Genomic DNA, 18,125 nt, shown 5'->3' with positions numbered 1-18,125 from the left:
CTAATGTAGGCACGCTTTGTTCCTCGTATAACTGGTAAATTTTACACATTATATCTTGTTCACTTTTATCTACACTCGAGAAAATGTCAGCATCGCTTCTTTTTTTCTCGCTGAAATGGGATTATTCACAATTTTCCATACAGTTGATGTTGGAATGTTCGTCAATGTGGCCGTTTCTTCTAAAGATGCTTGCTTGCTGGCACCACGTTCAATGAGAGTCAAATAAACATTGTTTATAACTTCCTTAGGCTCAAGTGTTTTCTACATTTGGGCGGGAGCATTTCCTGAGATACACTAGACTCGCACATATTTTGCATAATTCGCACACGATTCAACAGACGCTGTATTACACACGAAACAAGAATGATTACTAATAAACTTAAACTAAGTAGTATACCAAACCAAAGAATATTAAGGTAGGTATAAAATTATTTTCTATTACGGGCACAATTTTATCTGAATTTCAATTCCGAAACTTTAGGTAATAATCTTCGTGCATTGTTGTTGTTAATGACCACCCTTGGATAATCCCATTCAAAAGCAATTGGTCACTTCCTTATATCTATGAACAGACCATACATAATACGGCCTCTCAATTGTGCCGGAAACGGCAGCCATATATGCGCGCGAAATTCAAACCAGTGTCAAAATAATTTTAAATATTTAATTAATGAAATTGAAATAAAATAATCTAAAAAAACGTTTGAGAAATACAAATGAGTACTTTCAGAGTACAGGATTTGAAAAAGCACGGTTTGCGAAAAACGACAACAAAACTCAGTAACTGAGTATAGTATATGTACGAGAAATTATAAAAAATATTAATTTCGAGTTTAAAGTTTCTAATTTTTTTGTTATCAGCCGACAACAGTGTGCGCTTTTCAAAGAAAATTAAACGCCCTATAAAAACGTCCCCAAATTAGAATCTTGGCGGGAAAAACTACTTCCACGAACGCCCGTGAATCACGACATAAGTGGTGCGAGAGAGGATTCCAAATTATTAAATTGGTGTTTACAAATACCACAATCGCTTGTGTTATATTAAGTGCGTTCAATTTAAAGGATGGATCTTGATCTTCAAGGGAGATAATAACGGATACTGCGTATTAACTGACAGTGGTGTACATGTATACCAATACGCAATGCGAGAAAAATAAAGATCCATGGAAGGCGCTTCCAAAAACAAACGCAAGAAACAACACCATAAGTTTCTTGGAAACCTGCCGTATTGGAAACTTGCTTTGCTTGACTCTTTTCATCTTATAAATAAAAAAGACCAACAAAACTGTTCAATTTCCGCAATCATTTGGGTTTTGTCAATCAACTCATTGTCAAAGTCTTGAAATCCAGCTTTGTATTTTTACACTAGCTCCTACGCCTATGCACGCTTTAATTCATCGGGCGGTGTAGTTTACTCAGTCTCAAAGACCTGTTGCCGAAATGAGGTTCGTCGTATGGAAAATCAGTGCGATTTTGATTATTTTCTTGATTGCGGCTATCGATGCCGACCCCAAAAGATCTTCCGGTGGTCGGAGTCGGGGTAAGAGCAGCGGTTCCGGAAGCTGGTGGTCATCGAGAAGAAAATCTTCGGGAAGCAGTACCCCCACCAAGACCGACGTCAAACCGGACAGCGCACCTGGCAATGTCAAACCCTCGGCCCCCAAAGTAAGTTTATTATTAATAAATCAAAACCTATTTAATTATTTCAATGAAAATTGGTAATTTGTTTCATCTAATTGTCACCGATATATTCCCGGTATTGGTATTCCTTTTGATCCTAATGCCTTTGGTCTTGAAGTCGCTGGCATTTTTTTACTTTGTTTTTTCTCTCCTCTGAGTGAGAACTATAAACTTTAAAGACAAAATAAAAGCTAAATAATTGAATATTGGTGATTCCGTTCTAACTCATAATTTTTTACTTAAAATTTTATAGAATTTTAAGAGAACTTACAAGAAACGGGAAAAGTTGACCAACATTAATTTTGTGTGAAATAACATGCAAAAAAATGATCTATGGCTGAAGAGCAGATTTATGCTTATCAACCTATATCATTTGTTTTGGTTTTTATGGCCACTCAAAAAACGAGTTAAACAAATTAAAAAGAAAAAAAGAAAGAATTTTAGTTAAACTTTTTAAACGATAAAAAATATAATGCAGTGAAATTTTTATTGAGAAGTTAATTCTTCCAAGTTCTACCCTTTTGAAATATCTATTAATAATCAAGCACGAAGTGTGTGTGCCTTATATTTTAAGCTACTATGTTTCGCAAAACACATAATAAAATCAGACGTAGAATAAAAGCATGTAAATGCAGGCCGAACCTGCGATCAAAAAAGAATCCTCAAAGACCCAACAAGCTAGTCCAGGCCAGCACAACCAACCTCAGCAGCCTATAGGCTGGAACGTCGGCCATAATACCAATACCAACCCCCAAACCGGAGGAGGATGGAGATCCGGGTACCAAAATCAAGCCGCACCCCCTGCATATTCCGCTTCTGCTCACCACCCCAGCTACGGAGCAGCGCCACCGGCTTACAATGGACAAGCAACTTGGGGCTCACCTCCAGGTTACTCAGCTCATGGTAGAAAGCTTAGAGAAATTATTGAGCCCATTTTGTAACGGTCTATCGCATGCAGGAACTCCCTACGGTGGACACTATGGTGGATTCGGTCAAAATAATTATCCTCACCAGACGGGCGGATATCATCCTCACCAATCGTTCTCGGGTTACCATCAAAGTCCTGTGATGGGAGGGATGGGTATAGGGCAGTCGTGGGGAGGCAGCGGCTTTGGTTACGGTAATAAAGGCAAGTAATTTTCTTATGGATGCTTACGTTAAGGTCGTAATCTGAAAAACGTTTTATTGCAGGTTATGGAGGGTACGGAGGTGGATTCGGTGGAATGGGCGGCTACGGAGGAATGGGTGGCTTCGGTGGACCCGGCTACTACCCCATGAAAAAATCTGGCGGCTTTTTTAGCGGAAGCACATTGCGAAACGTGTTGACGGGCATGATGGTCTGGCATTTGGCGTCCAGTTTATTCAAGAGACCTTACACTGTCCATAATTATTATAACCAGCCAGCCGACGCGAAGGTTCCCGAAATACAGTTGCCCGCGAACGTGCTGACATTGTGCGATGGTAATGTTACCAGTCTTTGTGCACCAGAGACAATTCCGGTAAGAACTAACATGATTCGATACCCAAAAAACATAGGAAGATGAACAACATCTATTAGATTTTATTTTGTGGGTATCCTGTGGTGAAGATTTTGGTCGTTTACATGAAATATCTATCTCACTTATCACAGATCGGTTTTCACATTCCTTCCCGGGCAGTCAGACAATCTCCAATATTCCACCTTCCAATCCTTTGGATAATGTTCTTGGTCAGAAGTCCACTCTTTAAAGCGATGGGCATTTTTAATTATACTTGTAGTGATATAGATATCAATGATCTAACACAGGCTGGGTTTACTTTGGCATTAAAAGATAGACTTTTACTTTTCAGATGATTATTGTAGATTCGGTTTTGTTTTTTGTGTTGTTCATACAGTATGTCCCGAAATTAGACGTTCATATTTTAACCACGTATTCTGCGACCCAAAATAAGGATGAAGGTTCATACAAACTATGGTCCAAAACGTCTTAATTTTTGATATACATAAATTCGAAGAGGTGATGGCGATTTTAGGCTCTGTTTAACGAACTAAAACTTAGTAATGGATTGTCTTCAGGGGTGGGTAACACAGGGGAGGCGTGGTAAAAATTTGCCCCAAATGTTTTGTTTGTTGAAATTTCGTAATTTTGACTGCAGAATTTTAAAATCTGAAGTTTTGTACGTAAATAACCCTTGTCGCACCTGGGTAGAACACATCGTTTTCGAGAAAAATGCTTTTGAAAATTTAATTACATTTTTTTTTATTTTAATGTTTACTATTGAGGGCCAGATAATCATCAGTAAGCCTTAGAAATTAATGACGCGTTTCATTTGTTTGTGTTGCTGGGTAAATAAAAATGAAATGTCGTTTATTCGAGAGATTACGTTCACATGATCCACGTTCAACTAAATGCCAATGTGTATTAATAAAAACTCGACAATCAAAATAATAAAAGGAATAACGAAATTACGAAAATTCGACAAACAAAAAATTTGGGGCTATTTTTTTCCACGCCGCCCCTGTGTTACCCACCCCTGAAGGCAATCCAATACTCAGTTTTAGTTTGTTAAATGGAGCCTAAAAAGTTTAGTAGTTACTAGTACAGTTATACCAAATTTTATTTGAAAATTTTTGGACCATAGTTTAAACGAACTTTTATCCTTATTTCGGGTCATAGAATACGTAGTTATAATATAGACGTCTAATTTCGGGAAACCCTGTATATAAAAAGTTCTTTATGCGGTTGCTTAGGGGTTGGGTTGGTCTTTACTATGTTGCTTATTACTGGTAACCATAATTAGCGAATTAATGGTCTTGTCATTGGATATTATCTCTGTTAGACAATAAAGCTTATTATTATTATATTATTTAATTTTAAATTGTTACCACCTCAGACATTTTAGACATCTTATGGACGCCTTGAAGGAAAGGTCAGTGTTGGAATTTTGATTAAAAGCTTAATATCATCGAGATACCCATTGCGGTCATTTTTTTTGCCCAGGTGTGCACGACGAACGGAACTGTCATATGCGCGGCGGCGGCCAATCAGCGCGCGCCGTGTCATCAAGACCCCGCCCTGTCGTGCGTCGACACGACGGTACCGTGCGCAGACGCCAACGACCCGCTGTGTCAAAACTCCACGAAGAAAGATCGTCTCGAAGCGGTCGTCAACATGCCTTGCCTGACCAACCTCACCTTGGACGTAAACCTGTTGGACAAAAGCAGTACCCAGCCGAACACCAACTACGTGTACTGTGTGACGACAATGGCGGTAGCAGGTCCGAAATACGACTCGTGCAAAGACCTCGGCAATTCGACCAACGACTACAGGACGGTTCTAAACGGGCACTACGAATGGTTCTTGGAGTCGGACGGGTTCCGGAGAAACTACTCCGTGTACAATTACGAGCGTCCCATGGAAGTAAGCGGAGAGATTCACATGCCGGTCAACGTGTTGGTCAACTGTAGCGAGAACGCTACGAAAATATGCGCACCGGCGACAGCGCACGTGTGCACTACGTTCAACGAAATCATGTGCGTAGCGTCTACGAGCGTGATCGAAGAATGTTCGTCGACGAACGGGAGTTGCGTCAAGAGTACCGTACCGTGTCTGGAGGGCAGCGAGGATAAGTTTTGTCAAAACGCGAACGAAACGACGAGAGAGGTCGAAATCGAGCTGCCATGTTTTGCGAACATCACCATCAACGCGCCGATCAGTAACTTCCAGCTGGAGGAGTACAACGGCACGTTGCCCGAACAGCTTCTCAATTCTAGTTACACCTATCACTACAGTTTTTGCGTCGTGACGTTAGCGCTGCCGGGATCTGACGCGGATTTGTGCGTAATATAGTCATAATATAGATAGTGATTAGATTGTGTTGTTTCAATAAAAATACGTTTTGAATTTTGTACGTTTTGATGTTTCGAGGGAGGTTAAATAGTATACGCCAAAGTACCTAAATCTAAATAGCTAAAATTTTATTATTTTACCCGAAGATGTTGTGCGTGTACAGAACTTGTCTGTGTTTGAACGTGGCTTTTACTTGACAGCATTAACTAAATACTGAATGACATTCTCTGCCTCGGTGGTTAGTTCACGCCGATATGGCGGCCGGATGGTTCGCGGTGGTAGCAGGGGAGGCCGTTTTTTGTTATCGGTCAAAGTCCTATACTGGAAGCTCAGAATAAATGTTGGTAATAGCTTTTTTGTTAACTGTTGGTCTGTGACCAAAAGAAATAATTCTTCGACGGACGTCGGTAATGCGCGAATGGCCATAGTAGCCTTGCCCAACTGCTTGAAAATAGCAAAGAGAAGAAGAGGAAGACATTCTCTGCCTCTGTCAATGTGCATAAAAGGTTATTTGAACATTATTCTTTCTAATAATAATAATAATAATAATAATAATAATTCCTAACGAAGATGCAGATACAGGGTGATCGAAGTTAAACGTTCTTAATTTTGACAGGTGATTAGGCGAGAAACATGACTGCGGCTTTAATACGAAAATTGCTTCCTAACAAAGATACACATATCTAAGGAAAAACTGGCTTTTTTATCAGCATTTCAATATTACTGTTGATTTTCAAATTAGGGTATAACAGCCAACGGCAATTTTTGATGCAAAATGTTTTGTAAAATTATTGCTAACGGTATGGGATTTCGACTGAATATTTTCGAAAGAAAAAGGATCTCTTTGGTTTTGTGCGTGCATATAAAAATTTTTCATAGAAAACGCCATATCGCATTGTATCCATTTATTTGTAATGTGTGATGATGATGATGATTTGTTTTATGAGATTCGGTAAATACCTTTTAAGCATCTTATATGATGGTGTAAAATATATTTATTGAAATTTTTGAAATAAAAGCAATAAATTATTTTCGAAATTCCATTTCAATTTTATGTTAATTTGATCACTCGAAACTTTTTCGTGTTTTTATTGTAATTGATTATTAATTTGTTCATTGTTCTAATAAAAAATTGAACGGGAATTGTCATAATACTGGACAAGTCAGTAGCGTACTTTTTTTCCTTTCGATAATTTTTAATCGAAATCCTTTTCAAATGCCACTGGTAAAATTTTTTTAAAAATATTTCGCAGTATCAAATGACCATTGCTTAAACGGTATACTAAACTTGATTCAAAATCTGAGGTCATATTAAAATTGTGGTAAAAAAAATCCTAAAATTTTAACGCCCTGCAACTTTGTTAGGAATTTTATTTTATAGTCCGATTTTGTTAGTAAAGTCTTTTTTATTTTTCTTGCTCTATCACCTGTCAAAATTACTGACGTTTAACTTAGACCAGCCGGGCCGGTCTCTAAGTTTTTTTCCGGTGCACAATACGCACGTCCACCGTCAAAATATCAAAACATGTCACCAAAATATCAAATGACAGTCAACTGAACGTTGTAGAAATATAAAAGAATGAATTTCAGGCATTAACACATTAAGTAAATATTATTAATATTGACAGCAAACTTTTTTTCTTTTTGTAAAAGATGGGAGTGTATCCGGATGTGTGTGTGTGGATAACATTAATGTCAGCTTCCCAAACGTAAAGGATTATTTCGATGGGTGCATGAAGGTTTCCAACCAACGTTATATATATATATATATATATATATATATATATATATATATATATATATATATATATATATATATAATATCCAGTAAGGCAATTCGAAGTAAGCGTAATAAAAAGGAAAAAATAAAACGGGCAAAAAAAATTTGCTCCAGTTTCCGTTTTTTTTTTCGTTTTGAGAAGGTACCACCGAATAAAAGCAAGGCTAAGTAGAAAGTACGATTCCAGAAATGATGTAATTCGAATAAGTAACGGCGCAGGGTCTTACTCAGCCCACAAAGCATACATTTAGTTCGTTAGAATGTAATGATACATTCTAAAGAATTAAATGTTTTAACCATATGTATAATAAAATAATAAAATTTCTCTAGGCCAAGCACACATTTCTATAATCTATGAAATATATAAAGAACCTCACATTTTCTATAATGTTCACGATAAGCCTTCATTATAAAGTCGGTCAAAAAAGTCTCCGTACACAAAGTATTTTTCCAGTTTTCTTTTAGTTTCTTCGTTCAATTGCATTTAATAAGAAACATATTTGAAGTAAATGTCGGTAATCCCATTGAGAATAATAAAAATAAAATAAAAATCATTTGGCACTATATTAAAATAAGGCAGTTTTAGAAGCAAGAAACTATGACAAATAGGTCTCCATACACTTTAATAAATCACTATTCAGAACTGCAGGTAGAACCGTTAATTATCAATATTTGATCAAGTCAGCTTGTATCAAATTTCGCTTAAACAAATGAGTTATTCTTATTTATTTTTGACGCCACTTTTAAATAAAGTTTTGAAGTAAAAGCCTCCTACGGTGACGCATGGTTTTATTGTGAGGGTGCATGTCAGCTAATGGGACCGGCAATTTAGCTTTTATTGGCAGAATCATGGACCAACATGGCCATTTGAACATCCTAAAGAATAATTTTATCCAAAGTGTTGAAAAAGGATAACGATCCTAAACACAATGTTACGCTTGTACGTCACTGGATGATACATAATGTCCACTAACAACTTCATATACAATATATATACAATTGTACAAAATATTAGACTTTGAAGAATCTTTACAATTTGCTAACATGGACGTCAATTATTAGATAAACAACTCAGAAATCCTGTATTTTCCAGTTGGTTAGTTTCAATGTTTCAATTCAATGTTCACAACTAAATTGTTACTTGTAATAAAAGAACCAGCAGAAAACCTCCACCAGAGGGTTAGCAAAATAAAATCCGGCGAATCCGGATCTGGTCTACTGCCGGTGATAGAGAAAGTAAAATCGGCGTAGACCATCGAATATTTAGAATGTTAATCGCGCCATTTCTTGTGTCCACTTTGCTTTGATTTCGGCGTCCGTAAGCGCGACTGGCTAATTGTAGCCACTTGACCGTGAAAAAAAAGCTCCAAGCCGCTAAGTGTTTTTTTGTGTGCCGGAGCGTGTCCGAAGAAGACGTTCTTCCGGAGCAGGCAAATAATATCCGCGTCGGTGCGGTTTAATTTGGTATTATTTGCTATTCGGCTGTGGACATTTGAGGTGGAGTTTATTGTGAGGGCCGGTAATGAGACGCTCTGGTGAGTTTTGCGTTATCTAATCACCGTTTCCGCGAATGGTTGGTTTGCACGTATCGCGACTTTAATGGTGGAATGTCGTACGAAATTCGAAACATAATACGAAACTATGTTATTTAGTCTTGCGACAGTTTTAATATACTGATGGTAATAGTGCATCTGATAGTGTTGCACAAAAAACCTTAACATTTCTTTTTAAGAAAGGTTATTATAGTCAATATGGATATTCGGAGTCAAATTTAATTTGGAACTAGACGGATAGTAGTGGGGTTTGTTTTCTTTGTTTTAGACGTTAATACATGGCAGATAATAAAAAAATAATAAAAATATAATAATAAAATGAAAAATTAAATTAAAAAAAGTCCAGAAATAAGCCCTGGTTTCCTATATAAACATATGTCCGGAAACCCTTGTCAAAATTTTGAGAAAAAACCATTTTTTACACCCTGGATATATGCCATTGATATTTTCTACACTACATTCAAGCAGCAAAAAGCATTTTTTAATGCTACATATTATTTGAAAAAATTACCAGCCACATCGGCACTTCACAAAAATAATTTGAAACTTTTTTAAATTTTTAATATTTAACATTTTTATCGTAACTTTGGCGATTTCGCCATGCATATAAATGTCTAAAAGCCAAGAGGCAACATATTTTTGTTTTAGGAAAAAGTAGCGCTGGTACGAACGGCATTTTTTTTTTTAAACATTTTCCATCAAAAATGCCTTTTTCTGTGTTACAAAAGTATACAAAATGTCAATAAAATATCTATTTGGTTTTTATTCACAACTAAAAACTAAATCAGTATGGTATTCTTTGATTATTGATTAAGGTGTCACAAAAATTTAAGAAATAAATTTAACATTTTTCATGGAATTAAAAATAATGGTTAAATGTAGATATTTGTGTAAATACATGTTCGTGTTAATTCAAATAAACAACGAAGATAACCCATCCTATTATTTATAACAGTAAGCAAAAGAAAGACAACAATCTCCATTATTAATTAGGTCTTTTTCTCTTGCAAAATTTGCCTTCTTTTCTATCATGCGTTTATCATTCTAGTTTGGATAAAGTTTTATAATTTCAACTCGTTTTTCTCCAAAAATTTAATGGCATCTGCTAAAAAATAAACGGCCTAACCGATATTCTCAGCATATACGAGGTGTGTTCAAAAAGTAAGGTGACTTGTAATTGGGCATTCGACGTACATTCGATTCGATATTTTATTTTGTTATGTAGATATGGTCTGTTCATAGATATAAGAAAGTGACCAATTGCTTTGAATGGGATTATCCAAGGGTGGTCATTAATATACAATGGAACAAGATTATTACCTAAAGTTTTGGAATTTAAATTCAGATAAAATTGTGGTCCGTAATAAGTAATGTTTAATATTCTTTGGCTTGGTATACTACTTATTTTAAGTTTCTTGGCAATCATTCTTATTTCGTGAGTAATACAACGTGTATTGAATCGTGTGCGAATTATGCAAAATATGTGCGAGTCTAGGGTATCTCAGGAGATGCTTCCGCTCAAATGTAGAAAACACTATTCTATTGAGACTAAGGAAGTTATAAGCAATGTTTATTTGACTCTCATTGAACGTGGTGCCAGCAAGCAAACATCTTTAGAAGAAACGGTCACATTGGGTTTAGATTTAAAAAAATTGACAAAATACAAGTTTTAATGGAATCTTTTAGAATTCGGAAATGGCCACTGGAATATCTACAAAAAATTAGGATTTACAGAGAACAACAAACGCCAATTCTTTACTTGGATGAAACCTGGTTCGACGCTTATGATACCCCGGAAAAAAGTTGGGTTGACTCAACTGATAAGTGTAAAACAAACGCGCCATCAAAAAGAGGTAAAATAATAACTATTTTGCATGCTGGCTCTAGAGATGGTAGGGCTCCAAATGGACTTTCTCTGTCTGCGAAAAATATTAAAGATTAAAGAAAGAAGACACCACCGCTGATTTATTTGAAAGTTGGTTTAAAAACAAACTAGTTCCAAACATTCCCTCTAATAGCGTCATTGTAATGGACAATGCAAGTTATCACAGTAGACAGTTGACTAAAACCCCTTCCTCATGTGACACAAAAGCAACAATCCAAAACTACATGTATAATAACGACATTTATTTTCACGAAGATTAGACCAAAAAGCAATTAATTGAGGTTCTACAAAGCTTAAACCTACAAAAGGACTACGTCTATGATAATTATGCAAAAAATGTAGGGCATACCTTCCCACTGTATATTTAATCCCATTGAACATAATAATAAAATAATAATTAGAACAGGCGATGATAGCGATAGTGATACTGATATATTATGTGAATAATTTTAAGTAATTTAAGTAGGTAATAAAAATAATTTGTAATTTTATTTTACATTTATACATACACAAATAAATAAATATTATTCAGTATCTTTCCTAACAAAACACCAAATAATTAAATTCTAAGCAAAGTACGGACCTGTTCGGCCATATTTCATTCTTACAGCTTGCCCGGGTCTTTCCTTAATTCGTATCAGTTAGTCACTTTCTTATATCTATGAACAGACTTTATACGGTTATGACGTCGAAACCAAAGCCCAGTCGTCGCAATGGAACAACAAAGAATACCGAAAAAAGCATGTCAAGATCGTACGGCATTACAATAAATTTATGTGGCGTCTGCCAGAAGCAATACGAAGACGTCCGGAATTGTGGGAAAACAAACACATTTATAACTTTTTGGCCAAGAACAAAACCACAATCATGCCTCAGCCACCATATTCACCGGGTATGGCCCACTGCCACTTTTTTATTTTCCCAAAACGCTTGGTTTGGAAAAACTTTGGCACAAATTGTATTATATCTGGGGGGTATTACTTTGACCGCAAACAATATTAACTTTGATAAATAAATGATGAAACGTAAAGGTCAAGTTACTTTTTGGATACACACTTCGTCTTTAACAGATATCCGTCGACAATATTGACTTTTAGCACCATTGAATTTTTTAAACAATGTGTGTTGTTACTTGTAGTAACGGAGAAAATATCAGCAGAACGATTTGTTATTTGAAAGATTGAAAAACCTCCAAGCCACAGCCATTACGAAACACAATACCTACGTCGATCCGGTACAAAAGAATAATAATTTATAATTTTTAAACTTTGCTAAGTAAATAAAAATACCGATACGCTTGGATAAACTAGGTTTTTTTTTATTTCGGTCACAGAGGTGTAACTCGCGTTATGTAACGACAAATAACAAAACAGGACTAATATGCCTACGTCATTCAACGCAGATATGACACTAACATCGAAAACAAGCTGCGTTTGCGGGCGTTCAAACTATTTTTTGATATTAGGTGTCCGTTTCTAGTTCTTTAACTGTGTATTTGGCACAGAACGTTCTTGTTCTCCCTATGACAATAATAATTATTATCGTAGGCCTCTTTGACACATGATTGACAAGTATCCAAAGTTCCTAATTTGATTATTAAAATTTAATGCATAATAACAATGATACAGATACGAAAAAGTAAGAGTAAAAGTAAGAGGAAGTAATTTGTCTCTATTAATGGAATAGATAGCTGCACAAGGGAAATTAATAATGGTGAATCGCAGGTCTCCGTTTATTTTGAGCTTAAAAGATGGTGACTGTATTGAAAGATAAATAGTAAACGTAGTAAAAAAAGGAAAATAGAGCCTTGCGTTTTCGAAACCTTTCGGTACTTCTTTGTGATGACGTTTACAAAATCTTCATGACTTGCTTAGAAAATACTGCGTGATTTTGGAGTAAAGTGCGAGCCAGTTTCAGTCAAGCTCTGAAGAAGTCAACAGGATGATTGGCGAAACGTCAGCAAGTTCGATTCAGCAAAAACCGACGCAAGATGAATGGAAAAAGTGATATAATGAAGTCAAAATGTCGATAAGTAAACAATTATCAACTCAAATAATTAAGTGCCCCATATTGACATTCTTTTGGTTAGTTTTGGTTAGTTTACGGCCACAATATGATTAAATTTTGAAAAATGTTAATATCACAAAAAAAAGAAAAAAATTGTCATCCTATATAAATCCTAACAAAATATTTAATGAAAGTGTCAACTGATCTTTGGCTGCGATGAAATATAAAACAATTATCAGTGTGTTGTTATTGCTTGTTATTGAGTTTATCTTGTTATAGCTCGCCCTATTATCCAATGAATGATAAAGTGCCTCCGAATAAACTCTCGTATCTCTCTCTCCAAATGGGTGGTTGACGTTATTGAGCGGTCTTTGCGAATCAATCGAACAATTACGAAAGCTTTTACGTAATCGGTCCGTCCGTCCGTGCAGGTTCATTTCCTAGAAATCGCCGCATGCCTATCACAAGCGTATATACGTTTGGGTTTGCAGGAAATCTGAATTTTCGACCCCACATTTTCGTTTGACTTTTACCCACCGAATCGCGATCCTATACGGATGCCGGCACGTAGCAGATACGTCTGCTCGTTTTCTCTCCGGTGATTAATTTCAATTTCTCCGGGTGTAATTAAATGTATGTCAAGAACGCGACACATTTATCTTACCAGTTACGTATGCAGGCGGTTCGAGGTGTTAGTAATTCCAATGGCCCAACCGATTGAAAGCAATTAATAAATAAAGGATATTGTTAAATAATTAATTATATACATAAAGAAGTGGGCAAAAGTAAAATGGAACCTTATCAAAATTCAAGAAAGGTGTCAGGGTTCGAGGTGTATGTTTTCAAATCAAAATGAAGAGGGACAGCTGATAGCTCTCTTAGGACGCTGATATCTGTACCTCTGGGGATTTACCTGCAGTGTATTTCTTTTTATTTCAATTTTCAGCTAATTTTCTTATTTTATGTATTGTAATTTATGTAAACTAAAAACATTTTACATAAACCAAAAAATTATATTTCAAAGAAGCTTCTGGATTTCTCCTGCGTCGGATTTTGTTGAGTCAATCTTGCCAATGGTCCTGTCAGCTTTTTCAGAGCTTAAAGAAAACTGGCCCGCATTTTATTTGCATACCTGCTTATATATTGTTTGAGGGGGGCGCAGCTAACCGTCTCGGATGGCTGATTCTCATATTGCTGACAGGTAAAGACCTGAGTCACGGTTAAGATTATTAGGTTGCTTATAGATTTCTATAGACCCTCGGACTTTTCGTTGGTAGAAGAATTGATTACATTCAAAAATGTTAGTTTTGTTAAATAAAATTTTATATGATGAGTTTATTTGTCTTGCCTTAAGGTTATCTCATGTTCTTTGAGTCTAGTTGATATTTTTCGTCTGGTCTCTCCAAGGCCGCATGTGCATGGAATGCTGTAAACTCTTGGCATCTCAAATGGCATTTTGCTAAATCTGGTTTTGACGTTATATTCCTTTAGAACTTTTGACATGTGGTAAATATTATCTCTCAATAAAATCTGGATCATCTCTATTGAGCATGAATATTTCTTGTTCAATTCTTGGGCTGAACAGTCGTATATTTGGAGGTCTGTGTCTGTGTTTAAATCCGGACTATTAGCATTGAATAGGAATAAATACATTTGTAGGGGTGATATTTATAATATTTTAAAGTGGACTGAATGTTGTTAGACCTCTTCCTTTGTTTACTTCGTACAGCGCCAATTACATCTAAAATATATTAAAATTTTTCATTTTAATTTGATTCTGCACCCTTGTACAACCTTGGGACATGATTTTTTTTCGTAGTTGGACATTCTTTAAGTTTAAATGAATGTGCAGTTTATGTAAATTGTGAAATTATGTTTGCATTAGACCAGACTTGTTCTGTGCTCTGTGCGTATATCGATAAACTGTGTGTGGAAATGTGTTATAACTTGTTCTCATTCTTTATAAATTAAGGAAAAGCGACCCTTAGCCTCCTCTGTGGCTATAAGAACATTTAAATATTACATTTGTTTATTTCGCACATTTAAAATAAATCGCAACCTTCCATTTTCAATTGGATTTTTGATTTTGTACCCTTATCCAACCTTTAATCAAGATTCTTACCGGTAATTAAACAATTTTTAAGTTCAAATTAAGGTGTAGTTGACTTGTTCTATGCTCTGTTTAATTAAAGACATTCAAAGTAGTGTGTGTGTTTCCTCGTATCAAATAACATACGCTTCCAACATATTTCACATATTTCACGGTATAGTACATAGAATGAGAATCACGTGTTAAATCACTATGAATAATAATCACTATCGAGGTCCAAAAAATGAAAATAGCAGTCAACTCTAAAATTTGATTGATTTTTGATTTTGATTTGATTCTTTCGAAATACAGATCGATGCCAGAATATATTAAATTATTACGTAATTTTTCTTGCAAATTTATCATAATATAATTAGGCTTTAATTCAATTTGAATTAAACGAGATCTTTCAGAAAATTAAGTATTCAAAATTATTGCAATTTTTAAACGTTATTCAATTTTTTTTCAAAGAAACTTCCACAGGCTACTGTAATATTTTTTACAAAACTTCTGGATTCCTCCTGCGTCGTCCTGCAAGTTCGACTCAGCAAAAACCGACGCAGGAGGAATCCAGAAGTTTTGTAAAAAGTAAAACGTATTCATTTTACATTACAGTAGCCTGTGGAAGTTTCTTTGAAAAAAAATTTTATTCAATTTTAATTTTAACTTTACATGTAAGTAAAGTTTCAATTTGAAGCTTCAACATGATTATTCACAAGTTCAACGCAATTCAGCAGAGTCTCAAATTTTACGAAATTAAACCTTTAACGTTACATCAACTCAGTGGCGGCTCAGAATTTTACGGTATTCTGCAATTCTTGCAAAAAAGCTTACCTTAACCAAAAACGAAAAATTGTTTCCTCAATAATTTGTTCATGACAAACAAGCATACACTGTAACAGATCAGCCTGAATTTCTTTGGAAGTGCCCGTAAATATCGAAAAATTTTTTGGGTGCTCATATACAGCTGTTTCTAATTCAGTCTAAAAATTAAAAAATCCCTGAAATATTTTCTGGATTCTCGGAAGTTTCGCTCTCATCATCCAAAAGCTCCGCAAAATTTAATACAATTAATAATTTTTGATAAAATTGTTTGACACATTTTAATTGTGTTTCTGTATATTTACCCAATATTTACCGCACCTAATAACGTCATCAAAAAGTAAACATCGAAACACAGAAAGCGTTTTTTTTTTAATTAAATTAAAGACTGCCTCCAAAGTTCACAGTCACAATATTTCAAAATACACAAAAGCAGAAGCACACGTACTTTTATCGTTGACAAAAGAAAATGATTTAGTTAGACTATTTAATTATCATTTTTTTCTGTAAGTTCTTCATTCGTTGGGAGCTCCGCAGTACTATAGCGCAAATGCACCAGCTTTAACACAAATGTGAATTAGATTATGCGATGTTGGTTGCATAACTATAACGCCAATCTGTAAGTAATAATAAATATATAATGGATTGGTGTGTATGTGTGTGTGTGCCTATGTTTGCTGCGGAACTTTGATATTTATGACGCAAACCGTAAAACGGTTGTTTCCTTCCTTTCCGTAAACCTGCGCAAAATTTCCACTCAACATTGTCGTTACAGACCTATTCGGACATCGGTTTAACTGCGTGATACCTTCGGCAACCGGCAACTCGTAAAGAAATGCTTTCACTCGTTTCCTTCCTTCCCCGGTGTTTATGGCCATTGTCATTAATTTGTTTGATTACTTCATTAAAATAATACGTTTTTCTTTCGCTTCCTGGTGCGCCGTGCTCCGCTACTTTTTCACATATATTTTGTAACTGTAATTTCGTACCCGCGCGGCAATTGCCGACATTTATTTATTGTAACGTATTTCGCAACGCGACACGCGACACGGCCGCTTTCTTGATCGCGGGAAACAGCCGGCCATTTTTTTCACCTTCAATTGTTCGCTCCGTACTCTGAAAACCGCAAACACGATAGGAGTTTTATCGAAGAAAAATATAGAAATAAAAAAAAGGATACCACGAACTGCGCCGTTTCCTGTTGATGGCTTAGGTTTTTCCCAAAATTTCGGCAACAACCGCATATTTATTTAGCAAAATAAATTCGCTGATCAAAAACATCTTTCTTAAGGTGCGTCCGGACTGGTAACAGATATGATATGATATTTTAGTAGCACGCCTCTACATTTCATCAACTGACCTGCACTTTACGCCATTTTCTTTCTAAAGAGCCATTTCTACACACTTAACTCGTTTTCCGAGAATATCTAAACAAATCTAGGCATATTTTGAGAAAGTACTGTCGTAAAAATGTCGCATCCAAACATAATGACCATCTGTCAGTGGCCATCTTGGTTAGTTTTGGTTTAGTTGAATTCTGCAAGGTCATTGGTTACAAGCTAGATTTTTCATCTCGGACACGCGCATGTTGAATCGACCTTCTCAAAGTTTTTTCATAATTGTTTTATATAATCTTGTATTATCGACATGGGCCAGCGCCTCTATATCTGGTAGCTATATCGTTTGCCCAAATAATATAGTGACTGTGACTAACTGTTATTAGAGAAGTAGGCGCAGGCAAACAGTGGGTCGAGATCATATGATCGGCAAAATAAATCTGCAACGGAAGATATCAATGACAATTTTCATCATAAAATTGATTCTTCTTAAAAATTGGGCGAATGTTCCTAGTGCTCGTGGTTAAAATAAGACTTTCATATTTTTCTAGCACTTTGCGTCATTTTCTTTTCAGTTAATACATTTTCCCAGAACATTTAAATGACTTATTTTTTCATCGTATTATCAGCATTAGGCAAGGCCTTTCGAGTCGAAAATAAAGTTTAAATTTTTTTTTTTACGGCTAGCCAATGTGGGAACGATAGCCAATAAATGCGTCACGAACATGCACTTGGATCAAGTAAAATAACTAAAATTTTCGAATAATAGAATATATTAAATTCAATCACAAAATATTAAAACAATATGGAATATAACGGATTTGTCAACAATTTAAATAACATCAGAACTTTTATTTTAATGGGAAAGCGTGAGCAACTTTAAGTTACAAGTTTGAATGACTAGGTATATTTTGAAAAAATGCTGCCAAGGGACCGCATCTAAACTGATTGGCGGCCTGTCAGTGGCCATGTTGGTTGTTGAATTCCCCAGGCGAAATTTTAAAACTCGCGCATGCGCATGTTGAATGAACCTTCTCAAAATGGTTTTCATAGTTGCTTCATAAGTTCCTTTACCTAAGTTTAAAGTTACCTTCTCAAAATGGTTTTCATAGTTGCTTCATAAGTTCCTTTACTATCATCAT

At 35.5% G+C, this 18,125-nt stretch overlaps 2 protein-coding genes across 3 annotated transcripts in view; both read left to right on the top strand.

The window, feature by feature from the left end:
• Nucleotides 1-826: 826 nt before the first annotated feature.
• LOC132703961 (uncharacterized) lies at nucleotides 827-5,558 on the top strand. The gene is made up of 5 exons (XM_060673537.1): nucleotides 827-1,665; nucleotides 2,316-2,583; nucleotides 2,639-2,809; nucleotides 2,872-3,179; nucleotides 4,662-5,558. The coding sequence occupies exons 1-5, from the start codon at nucleotides 1,441-1,443 to the stop codon at nucleotides 5,508-5,510; spliced, it is 1,821 nt and encodes a 606-aa protein (XP_060529520.1). The 5' UTR covers nucleotides 827-1,440; the 3' UTR covers nucleotides 5,511-5,558.
• Nucleotides 5,559-8,761: 3,203 nt separating this feature from the next.
• Nucleotides 8,762-18,125, top strand: part of LOC132703905 (pancreatic triacylglycerol lipase-like) — a 48,373-nt gene continuing 39,009 nt past the window's right edge. The window contains exon 1 of one of the 2 annotated variants that reach the window (XM_060673432.1): nucleotides 8,762-8,825. Coding sequence is in view for 1 of the 2 variants with exons in the window: in XM_060673430.1 (XP_060529413.1) it covers nucleotides 16,231-16,265 (35 nt within the window). In the remaining variant the exon portion in view is untranslated. Of the gene's footprint in view, nucleotides 8,826-16,071; nucleotides 16,266-18,125 lie in introns of those variants that run through there. The other variant, XM_060673430.1, reaches the window with a different exon arrangement.

This window comes from Cylas formicarius, unplaced genomic scaffold (genome assembly GCF_029955315.1).
Source record: "Cylas formicarius isolate icCylForm1 unplaced genomic scaffold, icCylForm1.1 PGA_scaffold_6__28_contigs__length_40554024, whole genome shotgun sequence".
Classification (NCBI taxonomy): domain Eukaryota; kingdom Metazoa; phylum Arthropoda; class Insecta; order Coleoptera; family Brentidae; genus Cylas; species Cylas formicarius.
The sequence above is the reverse complement of the archived record's forward strand: the minus strand, read 5'-3'. Positions and strand labels throughout refer to the sequence as shown.